General features: G+C 36.7%; 1 protein-coding gene across 2 annotated transcripts; it reads left to right on the top strand.

Annotated features, from left to right (window-relative positions):
- The first annotated feature begins 992 nt into the window (after window positions 1-992).
- Window positions 993-18,009, top strand: carnmt1 (carnosine N-methyltransferase 1). 2 transcript variants are annotated; one of them, XM_062051178.1, is made up of 9 exons: window positions 993-1,168; window positions 1,672-1,867; window positions 1,977-2,105; window positions 4,907-5,073; window positions 5,206-5,346; window positions 5,441-5,619; window positions 12,486-12,599; window positions 16,852-16,955; window positions 17,060-18,009. In XM_062051178.1, exons 1-9 carry the CDS (start codon window positions 1,014-1,016, stop codon window positions 17,252-17,254), a joined length of 1,380 nt encoding a protein of 459 aa, XP_061907162.1. In that variant the 5' UTR covers window positions 993-1,013; the 3' UTR covers window positions 17,255-18,009. The 2 variants fall into 2 exon arrangements, with proteins under 2 accessions (XP_061907162.1, XP_061907163.1); XM_062051179.1 differs by lacking the exon at window positions 1,977-2,105.
- The last annotated feature ends 360 nt before the right edge of the window (window positions 18,010-18,369 follow it).

An 18,369-nucleotide genomic window follows, 5' to 3' on the forward strand; every position in this document is an offset into this window, starting at 1 on the left:
TAAATTATCAAATATTTAAATGTGTTTTGCATTAGATAAATGTATGACATATTTATTAACCCATTCGTATATTTTATTCCAATTGTAATTAATTACTGACACATTTAAGTAGCTTTATAAAAGATGTATTTATTTATTAACTTAATGTTGCCCAATTTGGCCCCCATACAAAATATGGACTGCTTTATATATACACAAGTCAAGCGTTGTTTAAGGTAAATAAACAAACTATCAATTAAAAAATATATATATATTTACATTTGTTTATCAAATAAACCTAAAATATGACTAATTTTATCTTTGTGGAAAATATTGGACACAGTGTGTTGTCAAGCTTATGAAATGTGATGCAAGTGTAAGCCACTGCATGTGACACTATTGTTAATTTTTTTAATGTTTTCATTTTTTTTTTTATAAATGGCTGTAATGATAATGTCAATAAGGGATTTGTAATTACTGCTATGTTGGAATTGTTATTAATATTGATGCTGTTGTTGATAGTATTCATTTTTGTTTGACTACTTTTGGATTGTTTTGTGTCATGTTTGTGTCTCCTCTCAATTGCTCAGTCGATTGCCACTCTGAATGTTGCTGGGCCCGGTTTGGTTTTGGAATTGGAATTGTATTATTATTGTATTATTGTGTATTATTTTGTTGGATTGATTAATTAATAAAATAAATAAATAAATAAAAAATAAATAAAAATAAAAAAATAAAAAAATAAAAAATAAATAAATAAATAAATAAAATAAATAATATAAAAACAAAAACAATCTTAGTTATTTATTGCAGATATTGTATTGAGCCACAATTATTTATAAATTACACACACGTTGACCACAATTAAACGCCGTGTTTTTTGTTTGTTTGTTTGCTTTTACAGTAAATCGTTACGGACATGGAAATAACAATTGCTGCAAAATCAATATCTGACTGTAGATGGCAGCACCACATAATGTGCATGTCGTGCTGCAGATAGCGAATCAAACGAAGAAGAGGTTCGAGCTCCGAATATGTTGGCCATTACAAACATGGCGGAAACAACACTGGAGGCTCCGTTTGCCGAAGAATATTTTCCCAAGGAAAGAAAAACGTTCACCCCCGAGGAAGAATCCAGGCTAGAAAAACAACATTTTTGGAGGATAATTGACTCTTTTAGATTTTACAGGTAAAAATTAAATATTACTAAAATACGCCTTGTGTGACTGGTAACCAAAGACTGCATGGCAGCTTTGTACGGAAATAAAGTGCCCATTTATCTCTATTAATTTACTGTAGTTGGTATTTTGTAATATGTCTGCTGTTTAATCGTGCAATTTGACTCAGGGCATTTTCAACTGAATTTCCAATCACAACGTTAAACGTTAAAACGTTACCTCACTCTTTGAAGAGGATTCATCCATCCATTTCTTACCGCTTGTCCCTTTCGGGGTCGCGGAGTGTGCTGGATGTATTGTTTAATAAACAACTAATTTGGATGAATGTATAGGAATGTTTAAAAACAACTAATTTGGATGCATGGATAGGAATGTTCAGGTTTTCATTTCTATGGAAGTATTTTTTTTTGTATACAATATTTGGATTTGCAACTGATCTCTAATCTTACAGCAAACAATAGAACTGTTTGTCTTGACCCAAACACACACCTATACTGAAAGTTTGTTGTTTTAGGTCCCATGTACAGGAGCAAGTAAATCGAGCCGAACGTCAGTTTCTTAGGCTACCTCAACGCCACCAAGACTTACTGCCATCTGTACTACCCAACCTGACTTGCATTCGCCAGTGTGCAGACCACAACCATGAAGTCCTGCAAGCTATAGTCCAGCACAGCATCCATATGTTTGAGAACATTGAGTACGGCGAGAGGGTAAGGCTCGTTCGTTTTGTATGTCAAATACGTTTTCTCTGTACTTGTGAAGGACTGGGTTTCTCCAGGTTACTCTGACTTCTATCTAAAAGTATGTCTGTCATTAAAGGTGCCAGATGTAGGAATGTGTCCAGAAATGGTACTGCAATCACGGTCAAATTTCTGTAGTCCCCTCCCACTCTCCATGACTGAGGTTGCCAGATACGCAGCCGAATCCTACTCCAAGGAACTTCAAATGGTAATCGGCGAGTCCTACGCTTTAGGTTTCTCTTGTTTATGCTTCTTGCAATATGGATTACTAAGTAATTATGCCACATTTTACCGATGTCGATTAGCCAAATGTATTCGTAAAGTTACGCAGCAATATTTTAATCGGGAGTCGAGACGGATTGTTGGCATTACCCTGCTAAAATGTCTAGTTTGACCGTACGGACCACCATCGAAATAATTTTGATGGCAAGCCAAGGCCAATAGTAAAATTACCGCCACATTTTGTTCAGCATAACTCCATGTTGCATCCAACCTGACGCACTGCATTCTCTTCCATGTTCGCAATTCTATGCACCAACCCACGTTACGCAAAAAACATGTTACGCATAAATCATATAGCCTACTACCGTGTCAATAAGTAGAAAATCATTACATGTAATGCATTATATTTTGCCAAGCAAATACCACCCCATATGTACCAGAAACCGCAATTAGCTGTGCTAATGTTGGAAGGCATTTCATCAGCGTATCAGCATATTGAGAACGAAACAGGCACTGACACTACCCATATCCACATAAGTTTATTTGTTGAAAATATATTTTTCCCTGTCAGTTGGGTGACTCATCGACATACAGGCTAACGGGTATATATTCCCCCGTTAGCCTGTATGTCGATGTGTCATTGACCGGGCTAGCATGCTAACTTATCATTAAACTAGGAGGTAAGCATCACACTATAAGCATTCGTTGCACGAACATACTAGCTTTGTTAGACAAGATCATAGACTGAATTGGACAATATAGTTCACATACGAAATGTCCATTTCCATTCATTACAAGTAATAAGAAAACGCAAATGCCTTACTTCCCTATGAAGGAGGAAATTAGCAAGTTTGGCGTCAGATGAAAAAAGTATTTTCAGCCTTCAATTGTCTCTATCTTTCAAAGGCATCCCCGATACAAATACTAATTTTGTTCCTGGCTTTGTCATGAATAAGTTGAGCATCGCAACGACGCCTTTTAGATTTACTAAGGTCTGACATGTTTAGTAACTTTCCCAGTGGCAGTAGCCAGACGAAGAGGGCGGTGCGTAACTGGCAACCTGGATGTGACACACTCACAGACTTTCTAATTGGTCAAACGGTGGAAGGCGAGTCATCGAAATGACAACAATAAAACATTTTTGGGGCTGTAAATTTAATTTTGAAATGAGCATATCCCGGCTTAACTACCGTTAACAGTTATAAAGGTATTCGAAAAGAACATGATTTTTTAATGCCTTTTGACATATCGGGGCCATTTAATGATGACTTGACATGAAATTATTACATATGTCACCTTTAAACTGTAAATGGTAGGGGTGTACCAATATGTTTTAATGATTTGATTAAATTCAGAATTTGTGGTTGTGATACAATTCAGGGAAGATATTTTTTTCTCAGAAAGATACGATGCAAAACGATTAAGTGAGTTGCAATCGATTTGGTAACTATTTACTTTAAAAAAAATCAACCAGTGAGACTGTCAAATAAATAATGGTCCCTGCACACTACAGATGAATTTTTCTATATTCCTGTTATTTATTGTAAGATAATTGTGTTTATATGAATTATGGATACAAAAAAGCAAGTACACATCAATTAATGACCAATGCATTCACATCTTATATGAATAAAGTGCATCCAACACTTTAGGTTGATTTAACAAGAGGAAACACTTTCTGTTGTAATTTTTTAATATTTAAGAATTTTTCAATAAAAGTACAGTAACTGAAATTTTAACAGTAGAATAACTTGCTCTTTTGTTTTTGTTTTTCACTCTAAAATAATACATAATACCAGCTGGTTTTACTGTTGTTTTTTGACGTACAAATAATACAAATACAAAATAAATTGATGTAAAAAATATGCAACCTAATCCTTTAAGGTTAAGGTTATTACTCTCATTTTAATTAACAGCAACAGAGAAAAGTCTCAACACATGAACATGAAGCCACAACACAACGATTTTCAGCTATAGCACGATTGCAAATTTTCAGCTACAGCACGATTGCAAAAGCCACCACAAATACCAAAGCCACAACACAATAATATAAAGCCACAATGCACAACAATACAAAAACAGAACGGAAGTGACAGTAGAAAAGTTTTGCCGACTCACCGACTTCTTGAGACGTAAAGTTGAAAACGGTGCAATGAGCGAAGTAGGAAAAAGAAGTGTCGTGTGACCACTTTTTTAGTCATAACTTTTTTTTTTTTCCAAGAGTACTAATTAATATACTACGTTCAGGAAGTCGTTCCGTCGCTGTAACTTGCGCAGCTGTCACTTTTCTTGTGTCCTTTTGGCTTAAAGTTGTGTTGTGGCTTTATATTATTGCGTTGTGGCGTTTGTATTTGTTGTGGCTGTTGTGACCTTTCTCAGCCACCGTAGCTGTTTGCCACTCTGGTTTTGCCAACTGATGGCAATGACGCCACAGACGGCCAGCCAGACTTCAGTAACGTTAAGAGTCCTTATCATCAAAAGTGTTAAATTTCACATGAAGTCTGCCGTTCTTAAAGCCAGTGTTTTCCCTTTGCTAGTATACCGTAGATAGAATAAAAAAAATCATTTTATAATGATGTCGGAACGATACCTATCTTCCGAAAGGCATTGCCAAGCACAGATCGATGTATAAATCGATATATCGATTAATCGTTACAAACCTAGTAAATGGTTATGTAATCTGTCCGTCTTTTCTCCTCAGTAAAATGGGATAGGCTCCAACTTTGGGGGAAAAAAAAATAAAAGATGGATGCATATAGTATAAATGTATTTTCATTTCCTATGTAGGAGGATCCGAGGAAGGTGCAGCCCTCCTCAACATTTGACATGGACAAACTAAAGTCCACCATAAAGCAGTTTGTCAGAGACTGGAGTGAGTCGGGTCAAGCTGAGCGGGACACATGTTATCAGCCCATCATCCGGGAGATCCAAAGACTATTCCCAAGTGACAAATAGTAGGAAGCACACATGTTCACACACTGTTGCATGCCATCATACAACACATTGTGCTATATGACAGTATATTTGTCATAGTTGTGGTTAAACTAGTGAGTTTCCCATGTGCTATGTGCGTTTTATCATGTCAGTGATATGTCCAAGGTTAGTGTGTTGGTTCCGGGGGCTGGTCTTGGTCGTCTAGCCTGGGAAATTGCTCGTCTGGGTTATGTATGCCAGGGCAACGAATGGAGCTTCTTCATGCTTTTCTCTTCCAACTTTGTTCTCAACAGGTACATGATATAAACAGCTGTAAATCTTACATGTTTGCTTACCTGTTGATTTCTCCCCCTTGTAACCATTGTTATTGTGGACTGTTTCACTCAGGTGTGAACAGCTGAATTGTCTGACACTGTACCCCTGGATTCACCAACTTAGCAACAATAAGAAGTCATCAGATCAGACACGGCCAATCAGATTTCCCGATGTGAACCCTCAGAGCCTACCGCTGAATTCAGACTTCTCCATGGTGGCAGGGGATTTTCTGGAAGTCTACACTGATGCAGGTCAGTAACAAATGCTTTGAATACCAGATACTTGGGGTGTAACAAATGCATGTACAGTCTAACCTCGATTTACAAACTTTATTGAATCTTGAACAAAATCTCACGGTATGATATCACGGTATTAAGGCCAAGATACGATATTATTGTGGTATATGTCAACTTAAAAATGTTATACTGTGTAAAATATAGTGGCAGTACTGTTTTGGATAAACACACTTACTGTAGTTAAACACAAATATGCTTAAATGTTCTAATCATATTTACTACGACAAACATGTATTTTTAGGTGCAAAGAATTGTGCGGGAACATCCACTGTTCAAGCAAATATTACATCCATCCATCCATTTACTACCGCTTGTTCCTCTGGGTCACTTGGGGGAGGAGAAGGGGGGGGGGGCAACAAAAAAATACAGTTGAGTGTCTTTAAAGTGGAACTGCACTTTTCTTTAGGAATTTTGCCAATCATTGACAATCCTTATGTAAGACAGGAACACATGTTTTTCTTTTTTTTAATGCATTCTAAATTGTAAATAAATGCGATCAAAAGTCTGTTTACAATAGAGCCTATGACAGTCGCTGTATTCTGCCAACAAGGCTCTTAAAAAAACATCCGAACACCTCCATTAAAGGTGCTGTTTGCAACTTCCTCACAGTAACAATATAACAAGAACACCACCGGCTAGCTTATGTTACCATTAGTGGTTTAACAGAACACATTTGTTTGACAATTGTCTATAATTTTCACAATTACAAAGTTTATCTAATAAAATTTTTTTTACCGGTCTGAATAAAATGATTGGTGTTTACGGCTTTCACTCACCCGGTCTTGTCAACATGTATGTGCAGGGAGCATGTGCACTCATACAAACAAACATAATAAAACATCACTTACTGTGCAATGTCTGCTGTCATTAGGATGCCGACTGATATAATCTTCTTATAGTCCTGTTTAGATGAAGAATGAGTCATAATCCTCAGGAAGGAAAGGGGGGTGGAACCAAGCGTCTTTTCGTGTCGTTCTCACCATTCCGGATCTAAATTGGCAGTCAAAGTGTACCCACTTGTCGGATTAGATCCTCGCCCTTCTACTATCCAGGTGAGAGGCATTATTTATGATCTACAATAAACTTCCACAAGCAGAGAAGCGAGGAAACCGCTCACCACTTACACATTGGCACACACGCTTGTGATCACGACGCTATAAATGGTTCATCTTCTTCGGAGTTTATAATAACAATATAACTAATATTTGGTTAATATTCAAGTCACAAAATATAATGGCGTATTTCTGGCGCTTTTTGGATGTTTTTGTATTGGATATCATGGGCGGAATAGAGGACCTCCCACTGGCTCTGTTGCAAGCTGACTTTTATATACGTTTATTTAAGAGTAAGACTGCATTTAAAAAAAAACAGCCGTTGTCACGTCTTTCATAAGGATTGTGAAAGGATAGGCAAAATTCCAAAAAAGTCTAGTTTGCCTTTGAAGTAACAGTGTAAATATTGTATGGTGACAAGTGATAAAACAATAATGTTGAATTTAGTGTCTTTCAACTTTTACTTTCTGAGAAGCAGTTTCCTCTGCAGTAGACATTTTCTTATATCAGTTTGGAAAATGCTATTTCTCAGAAAAGGTAACTGATAATTTTTTAATTTAATCATTTAAGCACCTTTATCAGGTAGCTTCTCATATTACTTGTAATTCCCGCGGTGTGCAGTGTCCGCGCTCCCACCGGCAGTTTTCCACTCTGCGGTGCGCTGTGTCGGCTTGGAAACACTGGAGAAGAAGGTGACGCACTTTGTTTTGCAGTAGAGCTGTGAATGTTTGGGCACTACACTATTCGATTCGATTCTTGGCAATAACGATTTGATTCAGAATTGATTCTCGATTCAAAATCAATACTATTTTAATAACATTGTGGGCCAGTTCTATGATTAACTACATTCTCCTTAAAATAGACAAACAGCTCTGATAAATTTTACTTAATATAAAACTGGTTTTGTTTAATAAAATTATACTCAAACATTTAATAAAGAAGAGAAGTTTCCACACTTCTCTTTTCTTAAGTAAATCTATATAGCAGATACAGTATGGGCATCTCCGTCAACAATATGGTTTGCCTTAGTGCCTGGACAGGCCATAAAACGTAAAATAAAAATGTTTTTAATTTAGATTTTTTAAATTGTTTAAGAATCGTTACAATAAATAAAAATCGCGATTCATTCGACAATCGATTTTTTTGACACCACTCCTTTGCAGTATGCAGACTTTATTACCTCTGCCAAAAAGGTTATGTTTTCGCCAGGTTTTGTTTTATCTTCTTGTTAGCAACATAGCTTAAAATGTTACGGAAATATTTTATAAAAAACACTTCTTCCGCGTGCTGCCTCTTTTCCTCCCCTTCACGGTGTTCCACGCCCCCACCATGCTGGATTTTGGGTAATATAGTTTATTAAGCAAATGCACCAGAAAAAAAACACACTTACAAGGTTTTTATATGACACTGTCACGCGTCACAACATTATTGTGAGGATTTTGAAACGGCAATATCTACAATACCATTACATCCTTAAAATCGGATGATTTCCGTGAAAAAGTATGTGATTGATTAATGTTTTTGAATGCTGATCACAAAAGCGGTTAGCACCGAATTGTCATACAAAGTGCGTAGCCGCTCCCCTAAGTTTTTAAGCATCACCTCCATTGCAGAAAATAAACTACATTTCTCACACGTATCATTATCACCGGAGGACTAGGCTAAACATGTTACACTATAAAAGCAAGCAGAAGCAGACAAACTGGCTTTTTCGGTGTTGATAGGCTCATCTTGTTCAAAAGGTTTAAACTGAAACTTTCCCACATTGGTGCGGTGGAATTTGGTTTTGTAATCATTTAGGGAAGGGGCGGCGTGGCGAAGTTGGTAGAGTGGCCGTGCCAGCAATCGGAGGGTTGCTGGTTACTGGGGTTCAATCCCGACCTTCTACCTTCCTAGTCACGTCCGTTGTGTCCTTGGGCAAGACACTTCACCCTTGCTCCTGATGGCTGCTGGTTAGCGCTTTGCATGGCAGCTCCCGCCAGCAGTGTGTGAATGTGTGTGTGAATGGGTGAATGTGGAAATACTGTCAAAGCGCTTTGAGTACCTTGAAGGTAGAAAAGCGCTATACAAGTATAACCCATTTATCATTTATCAATTTTGTCAATGTTAGCTGCTACATGCTGAGTAGTTGCACTGTGTGATGCCCGAAGGCCAGCAGCCTAGCGTCGCTGCACAAAAGAGTCAAAGACACTTAATGAGGACAAGAACATTTACACCCTTCTTTTTATTCCGCTATGGTACAATTGTGCAAAGCGACGAAAAGCGTGAATGATCTTGAAGCATGCACATAGCAATTTATCAACGCCGCAAAACTTACCGACATTAATTGTATTTTATCGTCGGTTAACTAACTTATCGAATATAGGCCCAGGCCTAATGATCTTACTTATGGGTGATTAGAATCGGCAACAAAAAACTGTGATCGGAACACCCTTAGTTACACCCCAACTGTCACAATGCATCACAAGACGATAAATATCGATTAGCAAATGTTCAAAATAGATTACAGTGAAATAATATAGACAGAACCGCAGCACCCGGAAGTTGGCCAGAATGTGAAAAGAGCCGCTTAGGCAGTTTTAATGAACGGACTGTATGCTAGCGTCTACTGTAACATTAACGATACAGAGGCGGCAGGCGATCAACAATCACTTAATTCCAAAACTGGCTACTGTCGGCCATAACCACGCCAAAGCTACAACGGCGACAAAATATATATTTTTTCCCCCTCCACACTTAACTGTCGTCTCTCACTGGCCCCAACACACACTGAGCCACTGACAGTCGGACAGTCAGACTACAACACTACATATAACCACGGCCGTAACTACCTTTTGAGGACACAAAAGTCTTGTCCTTTGTATTTTTTTTACGTGACAAGAAGAAGATTATATTACTGACTGCAAATAGGCTTTGTGTGGGACATCATGTGCACTGTACATCACCCTGCGGTAGATCATCCTCTCTCAATATACAATCTTTGATGCACAGCTGAACCGGCTACAACTCCAGACTACAACGTAACATAATGAAGTCCACTTTTACTTTAAACATAATTTGATCTGAAATGTCTTATCAGCATATAATTAACATAACATTTTTACTGAAGTAACTAATGTTGATTTCACCTGAATGAAATTGATGTGGAAACGCTGTCGGTATAATACTGTCCTGTCAGTCAGCTGCTGCCCCACCCTACACGAAGAACGCTGTGCGTAGAGCTTCGCTATCTGTGGAGTGGGGGCGTTTTGTGTGAAGAAGGGCATGTCAAATGTAAATTATTGAATGACAAGGCGCTTCATATGAAATTTTACCCCAAACTTAATTCTGCTATGTCACTGATTCGAATATTAACAGAAATTTCTCCCGTCACTTCCGGTGGCCTTCGTGGTGCGCGTGACTCAGACATGCAATGTTGTGAGTTTGAATCCATGTCGGAGTTGAAGTAAATTTTCCAAACTTAAGTTTTAATGATGTTGAAATTGTTTAATATGCTTAAAGGCCTACTGAAATGAATTTTTTTTATTTAAACGGGGATAGCAGATCTATTCTATGTGTCATACTTGATCATTTCGCGATATTGCCATATTTTTGCTGAAAGGATTTAGTATAGAACAACGACGATAAAGATCGCAACTTTTGGTATCTGATAAAAAAAAGGCTTGCCCCTACCGGAAGTAGCGTGACGTAGTCAATTGAACATATACGCAAAGTTCCCTATTGTTTACAATGATGGCCGCATGAAGTGAGAGAGATTCGGACCGAGAAAACGACGATTTCCCCATTAATTTGAGCGAGGATGAAGAAAGATTTGTGGATGAGTAAAGTGCAAGTGAAGGACTAGTGGGGAGTGGAAGCGATTCAGATAGGGAAGATGCTGTGAGAGCCGGGGGTGACCTGATATTCAGCTGGAAATGACTAAAACAGTAAATAAACACAAGACATATATATACTCTATTAGCCACAACACAACCAGGCTTATATTTAATATGCCACAAATTAATCCCACATAAAAACACCTAGGTGTTTGTTATGCTAGCTACTAGCTCGAGCTAGTTATAGCTTGAGCGGGTAATATGGACGGGATCCCGTATATATAACCAGCCAATACAATTCAAACACCTGCACAACACACACACTCACTCAGCCCAAAGAACCGTTCACCTAACCCAAGGTTCATAAAGTTTATATATTTAACCAAAGTTACGTACATGACACGCACGTACGGGCAAGCAATCAAATGTTTGGAAGCGCGCGGGTGGGACCTGATATTCAGCTGGGAATGACTACAACAGTAAATAAACACAAGACATATATATATATACTCTATTAGCCACAACACAACCAGGCTTATATTTAATATGCCACAAATTAATCCCGCATAACAAACACCTAGGTGTTTGTTATGCTAGCTCCTAGCTACTAGCTACTAGCTCGAGCTAGTTATAGCAAGCGATCAAATGTTTGGAAGCGTACTCACGGTATCGCGTCTGCGTCTGTTAACGAAGTCAAAGTCCTCCTGGTAAGAGTCTCTGTTGTCCGAGTTCTTCGATCTTGACTGCATCTTTCGGGAATGTAAACAATGAAATACCGACTGTGTTGTGTTGCTGACTTCCCTCGCAAAATACTCCGCTTCGCACCAACTTTCTTCTTTGCTTGCTCAGCTTCTTTCTCCATAATGCAATGAACAAATTGCAACTGATTCACCAACACAGATGTCCAGAATACTGTGGAATAATGAGATGAAAACAGCTATTTCGTATGGGAAGCCATACCTGTGTTCTACTGGCTACGTCACGCGCATACGTCATCCTCAAAGGCGCTTTGAACCGGAAGTTCCCCGGGAAATTTAAAATTGCACTTTATAAGTTAACCCGGCCGTATTGGCATGTGTTGCAATGTTAAGATTTCATCATTGATATATAAACTATCAGACTGCGTGGTCGGTAGTAGTGGGTTTCAGTAGGCCTTTAACTTCAGCATAGTAATTAAACAAGGGGATTGTTCATTGTGTTGCTCAAGGTAATATTATTTATATGGTGCTGGGATACCCATGATTTCAGCCTTTCTTGGATCTCTATTTTTTTTTTACCTCTGTACTTGTCGAATCCCTGCACATAACTAACAGGTCGCTACAATAAATAATACACCCACCAAACAATTGGCAAAAAACTGATCATTTTTGTTAAAATAAGTTTTTGTAAAATAGTCTTTATTTATTATTTCTGAATAAGCAGATTAAAGTGATTCTATTTGTTTTGTGTTGAACTTTCTCCTACCAAAATCTTTGAAAACAGCAGAGAATTTTGGTTAACGCTTAAGTGTATTTTGGACAATTTTTGGTCCATTTGTGTAAATGTTTGCTCCATTTCTGACTGTAACTTTGGTTGTCTTACTGTTAGTTTTTTGTTATGTTCAATTTTGTAATTTTTCTAAATTACAAAATTTTATGTGGGCTCTGTACCGAGGATGTCGTTGTGGCTTGTACAGCCCTTTGAGACACTTGTGATTAGGGCTATATAAATAAACATTGAGTGATTGATTGATTGATATTTTATATATCAACAATCTACTGGAAAATAATTTTTGCAAAATAGAGTAGCGCCAGGACAAAAATATCCTAAGGGATTTAAGAGTGTATAAAGAAATATTGGATTTATTTTTTTTCTACTTTTTTTTTTCTCAAATCCCTCAATCAACTTTAGTCCTAAATAAAAACAGCTAGCATGTTGTAACATGTTTTAACAATCAATTGCACATTTGTGTTAGATTCTTGGGACTGTGTGGCTACCTGCTTCTTCATCGACACAGCTCATAACGTCATACAGTATGTGGAGACCATCTGGAAGATTCTTAAGCCTGGAGGAGTATGGATCAATCTAGGTAAGTCTGTCACAGTTTTGTTACATTGGAACAAAGCTCTTGCAATGTTACTCTGTCAGTGTTTCCTAAACCACTGCGTCGTAGAATCACAGATGATCTCTGGTCTAAAAAAGTATCATTTATTTACTACAAATAATGTATCTTTGTTTATTTAGCTATTGTAGTGATACATAGTGACAGGAAGAACAATTAAATTATCCTGTGTTAAATGATGGAAGGCACATAATTACCTCATCATTATTTTAATGTAATGTCAAATTTGTGTCTTGGCTGATTCAAGTTTGGGAATCACTCCTCTATGGGCCCACGAGATATAACCATCAATTAATAATAAACTAATAATGTTAACCACGGTAAAACTTCCGACGATTATTGTTACAATTTTAAATAAAAATCATCTAAAAAGCTTGACGAATAACTGCACTTTTGATAACCTCACGGACGGACTGGTGCCAGCTCGCTAGCTTAAATGCTAACATGAAAACAGAACTTTTCTGTCTTTCACCATTAAAAAACAACTTACCCCAATCTTAACTTATATAAGCACACTGCTGTCTGAGCAGCTAAGCTGTTCAATTGTGCACATTAAACCTACAAGCTGGTCTCTCTAAGCGTGAGGGATCGAGGATTATGAGACAAAAGTGTTTTTATGGTGTGTTCAAAAATCTGAACAGACTGGGACGCCTGCCAAAAGTAATAAATAATAGTACATTTTATTTGCTACACCCTTTTCATTTAAATAAATCTTAAAGTGTTGCTATACATACCAATTTTTAAAACAATATAAGCTTAGCCCTTAGTACAGACAAAATACTAAGCCTAAAACACTATCAGTAAAGCATAAGAATCACAAAACATGTAAAATAGTGGGTTTTCTAACAGTGTCTTATTTATTTTAGTTATTTAATTAAAAAAATAATGTTGTCAAAAGATTTCAGTGGGTGTTCAAGTACTTTTTCAGTACATTCAACAATTCTGCGATAACTATGATCATTTTGGTCGTGATAACTGATATAACATTTTCATATTGGTACATCCCTAATGGGCCCTATACTCCTGTTTGCGCTTCAGTGTTTTGTTTTTATGCCCTTGAAGTTACGCATGCTTCTCCTGATTGTATTCTGTTTTCCAGCCTGAGAACACGCTCACGAAAGTCAGGCAAAAGTGCCTAAATCTGGAATTAAGGCAGGCTCATTACTAATGAGGCAGCCTTTGCTATTACGCCTTTTTTTTTCTTCATTACGTGAACATATGGAGTTTTACTAACACTTGTGAATGTCATTGAAATCCATGTTAAAGACAAAACTTTAAAATTTGGAAAATAATTCGGAGAATGACAGATGGCAGATTGACATTAACTGTAAAGGGACTCAATTGATTGCATTATATACAGCATGCATTTTGTATTAAATAGTCACGTAGTTCAATAATTAATGTCCAGATGCATTTAATGTCCGTTAGTACCAGGACCCCTTCCTATGTTTGAGTTTGAGTTTGAGTTTGAGTTTATTTCGAACATGCAAGCATACAACATGATACATCACAATTTCCAGTTTCTTTTCAACATGTTCGAAAAGGAGTAGGAAGAAGCAGAGCTTATTTAATCCTACCCCTTTTCTTTACATAACAGTTGCACAACTTTTTGTTCACTTCCTGTTCACAATTTTTTCACAATAAACTCCATAAGTAATTACAATAAAAATAAATAAATAAATAATAGTAAGAATTTAATAATAATTGGTGAAGTAAGTCATATTTCATATGATGAGATAAGTAAGATTACTTTAAGAATGAATGAATGGATGATGTGCATATACAATTTTTGATTGTTAATTCAGAGTGGCATTATGGCCCTTATCCTTATTTCAATGAATGTTTACCAGGTGTCTCAAATGATCAGAATACATTTAATAGTTTTCCTGGATTTTTTAATTTTTTTAAACATTTTATTACATGTGGTGTTCACTGCATTAAAACTTCAAATGCAATACAATGTTTCACCTTCCTGGGACACTGGACTCATCCCAGCCTTAGAGGCGCGTAAGAACATAAGTACTCGAGTTGATTGATTGGAGAATACGCGGAAGGCCAGATTTGACAGGGAACACCAACATTTACTGTGTATGTTGCTCCACTCAAAGTGCATATCTTGGATGGAGGCGCACAGTGACAGTCTTGTCCAGGTGAGAATCCTGCCTGCGCAGCTAAAATCTGCACAGATGCACACCTTTTTTCCCTTAAGCACATGGGAGAATGAGACTCTATATAAATACGTATTTATATATAAATATATAAATATTTATTAACTGTGTTTTTATTTTTGTGTGTTGACTTTTTGAAGGGAAAATGCACCTTTTGGGGGGGAATTTTGCCCATCTTTCACAATCATTATGAAAGACAAGATGTCTGATTTATTTTTTTAAATGCTATCTAACTCGTAAATAAAAGTACGCTAACAATGGAGCCAATGGGAGGTCCTCTATCACGCCCATAAAACTCAATAAATAACCATTCAAAAACTGCCAACAATGCACCATTTACATCTCGTGATTTGAATATTAACCAAGCATTACTGATATTGTTATTATAAGCGCTAATGCCGACAAACTATTTATAGTGGCGCCGTGATCACTAGCGTGTGTGCATATGTTGACATCATCGGCCAGTGAGCTGATTTCTCGCGTCGAAGCTCATGAAAGTTTATTCTAGATCACAAGTAATGCCTCTCACTTTGATAGGAGAAGGACAAGGACATATTCTGACAAGTTGGTACACTTTGACAACCATTTTAGACTCGAAATTGGCGCAAAAGACACGAAAAGACACTCGATTTCACCCCCTTTTTCTTTGCGAGGATTATGAGTTGCTCTTCATCCAAACGGGACTATATCAACATCTTGTCAGTCTTCATCCTAATGACAGCAGATATTGCACAGTAAGTGATGTTTTATTATGTTTGTTGACCCTCATGAAGTCAGCAGTGAGCAGTATTCAGTGATGTTGTTTGGAGAAAAAAAAGCGAACGTTGTGATTAGAGATGTCCGATAATATCAGCCTGCCGATAATATAGGCCTGCCGATATTATCGGCCGATAAATACTTTAAAATGTAATATCGGAAATTATCGGTATCGTTTTATTTTTATTTTTATTTTTTTGTTTTTTTTATTACATCAACATAAAAAACACAAGATACACTTACAATTAGTGCACCAACCCAAAAAACCTCCCTCCCCTCATTCACACTCATTCACACAAATGGGTTGTTTCTTTCTGTTATTAATATTCTGGTTCCTACATTATATATTAATATATATCAATACAGTCTGCAGGGATACAGTCCGTAAGCACACATGATTGTGCGTGCTGCTGGTCCACTAATAGTACTAACCTTTAACAGTTAATTTTACTCATTTTCATTAATTACTAGTTTCTATGTAACTGTTTTTATATTGTTTTACTTTCTTTTTAATTCAAGAAAATGTTTTTAATTTATTTATCTTATTTTATTTTATTAATTTCTTAAAAAAGGACTGTATCTTCACCATACCTGGTTGTCCAAATTAGGCATAATAATGTGTTAATTCCACGACTGCATATATCGGTATCTGTTGATATCGGTATCGGTAATTAAAGAGTTGGACAATATCGGAATATCGGATATCGGCAAAAAGCCATTATCGGACATCCCTAGTTGTGATGCATTTTTTAAACGAATGCGCTGTGTATGCTTAGAATGAGCAAAATACATAAATATTACATGTTATTATAAATGTGCCCGTACTACTTTACATACCGGTATATACTTACAGCATGTTTATAAAACCCTAATGGAGGTGTTGGACGTTTTTAATGGCTTTATAAGCAAAATAGAGTGGTTCTTATAGGCTCCATTGTAAGCAGACTTTTGATCGCATTTATTTACTATTTAGAATGCATAAAAAAATAAAAACATATGTGTTCTTGTCTTACATAAGGGCTGTGAATGATATGCAAAATTGCAACAAAAAAGTGCAGTTCTCCTTTAAGAGCTTCAGGCCTTAACCTCATTACAAATGTAGTAAACATTTTATCTTCAATTATTGTTCTACATCTCCATACAACACAATTGTATTCATGTAAAAACTACGATTGACCTAAAACATGGAATAGGTGAATTTTCCCGAAACAGAGTAGTCTGGAATCATGTTTTCTTGTTATCAGCAAATTATTATCCTTAAGGGTGAATATTAACAATATTTCCTTTGTGCTCAGGTCCATTGTTGTACCATTTTGAGAACATGGCCAATGAGTTCTCCGTTGAACTCAGCTACGAAGACATCAGAGCAGCAATGGTGCAATTTGGCTTCCATATAGAGGTGAACTAATGCATTTAAGAATAAGAATATATATGAATTCCTTCATTTTGTTTTTTAGTGCGGAAATCCAGTGTCTGAAGTAAAATACTATTGTTGTGCCGCAGGTGGAGAACGAGTCTGTGCATACCACCTACACAGAGAACGAGCGCTCCATGCTGAGATATGTATATGACTGTGTATTTTTTGTGGCGCGGAAACCTGGAGGTCTGTTTTCTAACTGTCAAGGGGATGACCAGCAAAACAGTTCACCACCGGCTGCCAAATCACCACGACAAAACAGTTTGGAATGTCATACGTGAGTGGACTTGATTTAGGACTGTAAACTTGAATAACAATGACAAAAGGTAATATGATACTGAAGGAAGAAAAAAATACAGAAACTTTTTGTTATATTCTTTTTAATAAAAGGTCACCAAAAATGTAATCACCTCAGGAGGGAGACACACAAAGTAAGGAATTTGATTGTAAGAGTTAATCGATAATTGTATGGCTTTTACAACAGGAGTGTGGTTAAAAAAATTAAGAGATTTAAGCACATCTGCTTAAGTAGAGCTCAATTTTACAGTAAAACAATTGTGTGTATTTGTTTCCTCAAAATGATCAGTCAACTAAAAGTAGAGCTGTTATAATATGCTAACCATCATGATCATGATAATGAAGGGGTTTGCCATGTATGGGTAAACTATGCAAAAGCATTTATAAACTGAGAAACCTCCCTCTATAATGCCATCACTACTGAGGAATGATTGCTTGCTACATTAAGGATGTCTGTGTGTGGCTGAAAAACAGAAAGCTAATATTTGCTATTTTTCAGCTGCAGTGTAACGACAGTGTCCCTTTTTGCATGGCTCATCAATGACATGTATTCAAAGATTGTTGTAGCTTTTCAGGATTCAACTGTTTTAATTTGGATTTTTTTTATACTTGAATAAAATAAGAAATGTTTTAATATGATCATCTTCCTGAAGTGTTATTTAAAATACAGGTTGCATTGTATACATTATTCATTAATACTCCTTCAATGGTATTCAACTTTGTTCCTCTCATTTAACTTGATTTATGAAGTAGTCAAATACATTTTATACTAAACAATATGTTGACCTTAAATTATAATTAAATTAATTAAGCTTATGTATCGGACTGTTTGCTACTTGGCTGTGGAGCAAAATGTGTCTAATGCGGTTAGGGAAGGCAGATGACATAAAATAAATTAATAAAGAGGTCTAGCCAAAAGATGTCTCTCCCCGCCTTGGAAAAGCCAAACCGCCAGTTGTATATTCCCCAATGATGTCATCTCATGTCTTTGAGTGTGTGCAAAGCAAGTTGCATACATCCTGACCACGTAAGGTGATGTTGGTGTGTGTAAGTGAAAACCTCAGTTTTAGGTCATAACTTTGTTAAATGTTGGCGTTAA

The sequence above is a fragment of the Entelurus aequoreus genome, linkage group LG06, assembly GCF_033978785.1.
Source record: "Entelurus aequoreus isolate RoL-2023_Sb linkage group LG06, RoL_Eaeq_v1.1, whole genome shotgun sequence".
NCBI classification, from domain to species: domain Eukaryota; kingdom Metazoa; phylum Chordata; class Actinopteri; order Syngnathiformes; family Syngnathidae; genus Entelurus; species Entelurus aequoreus.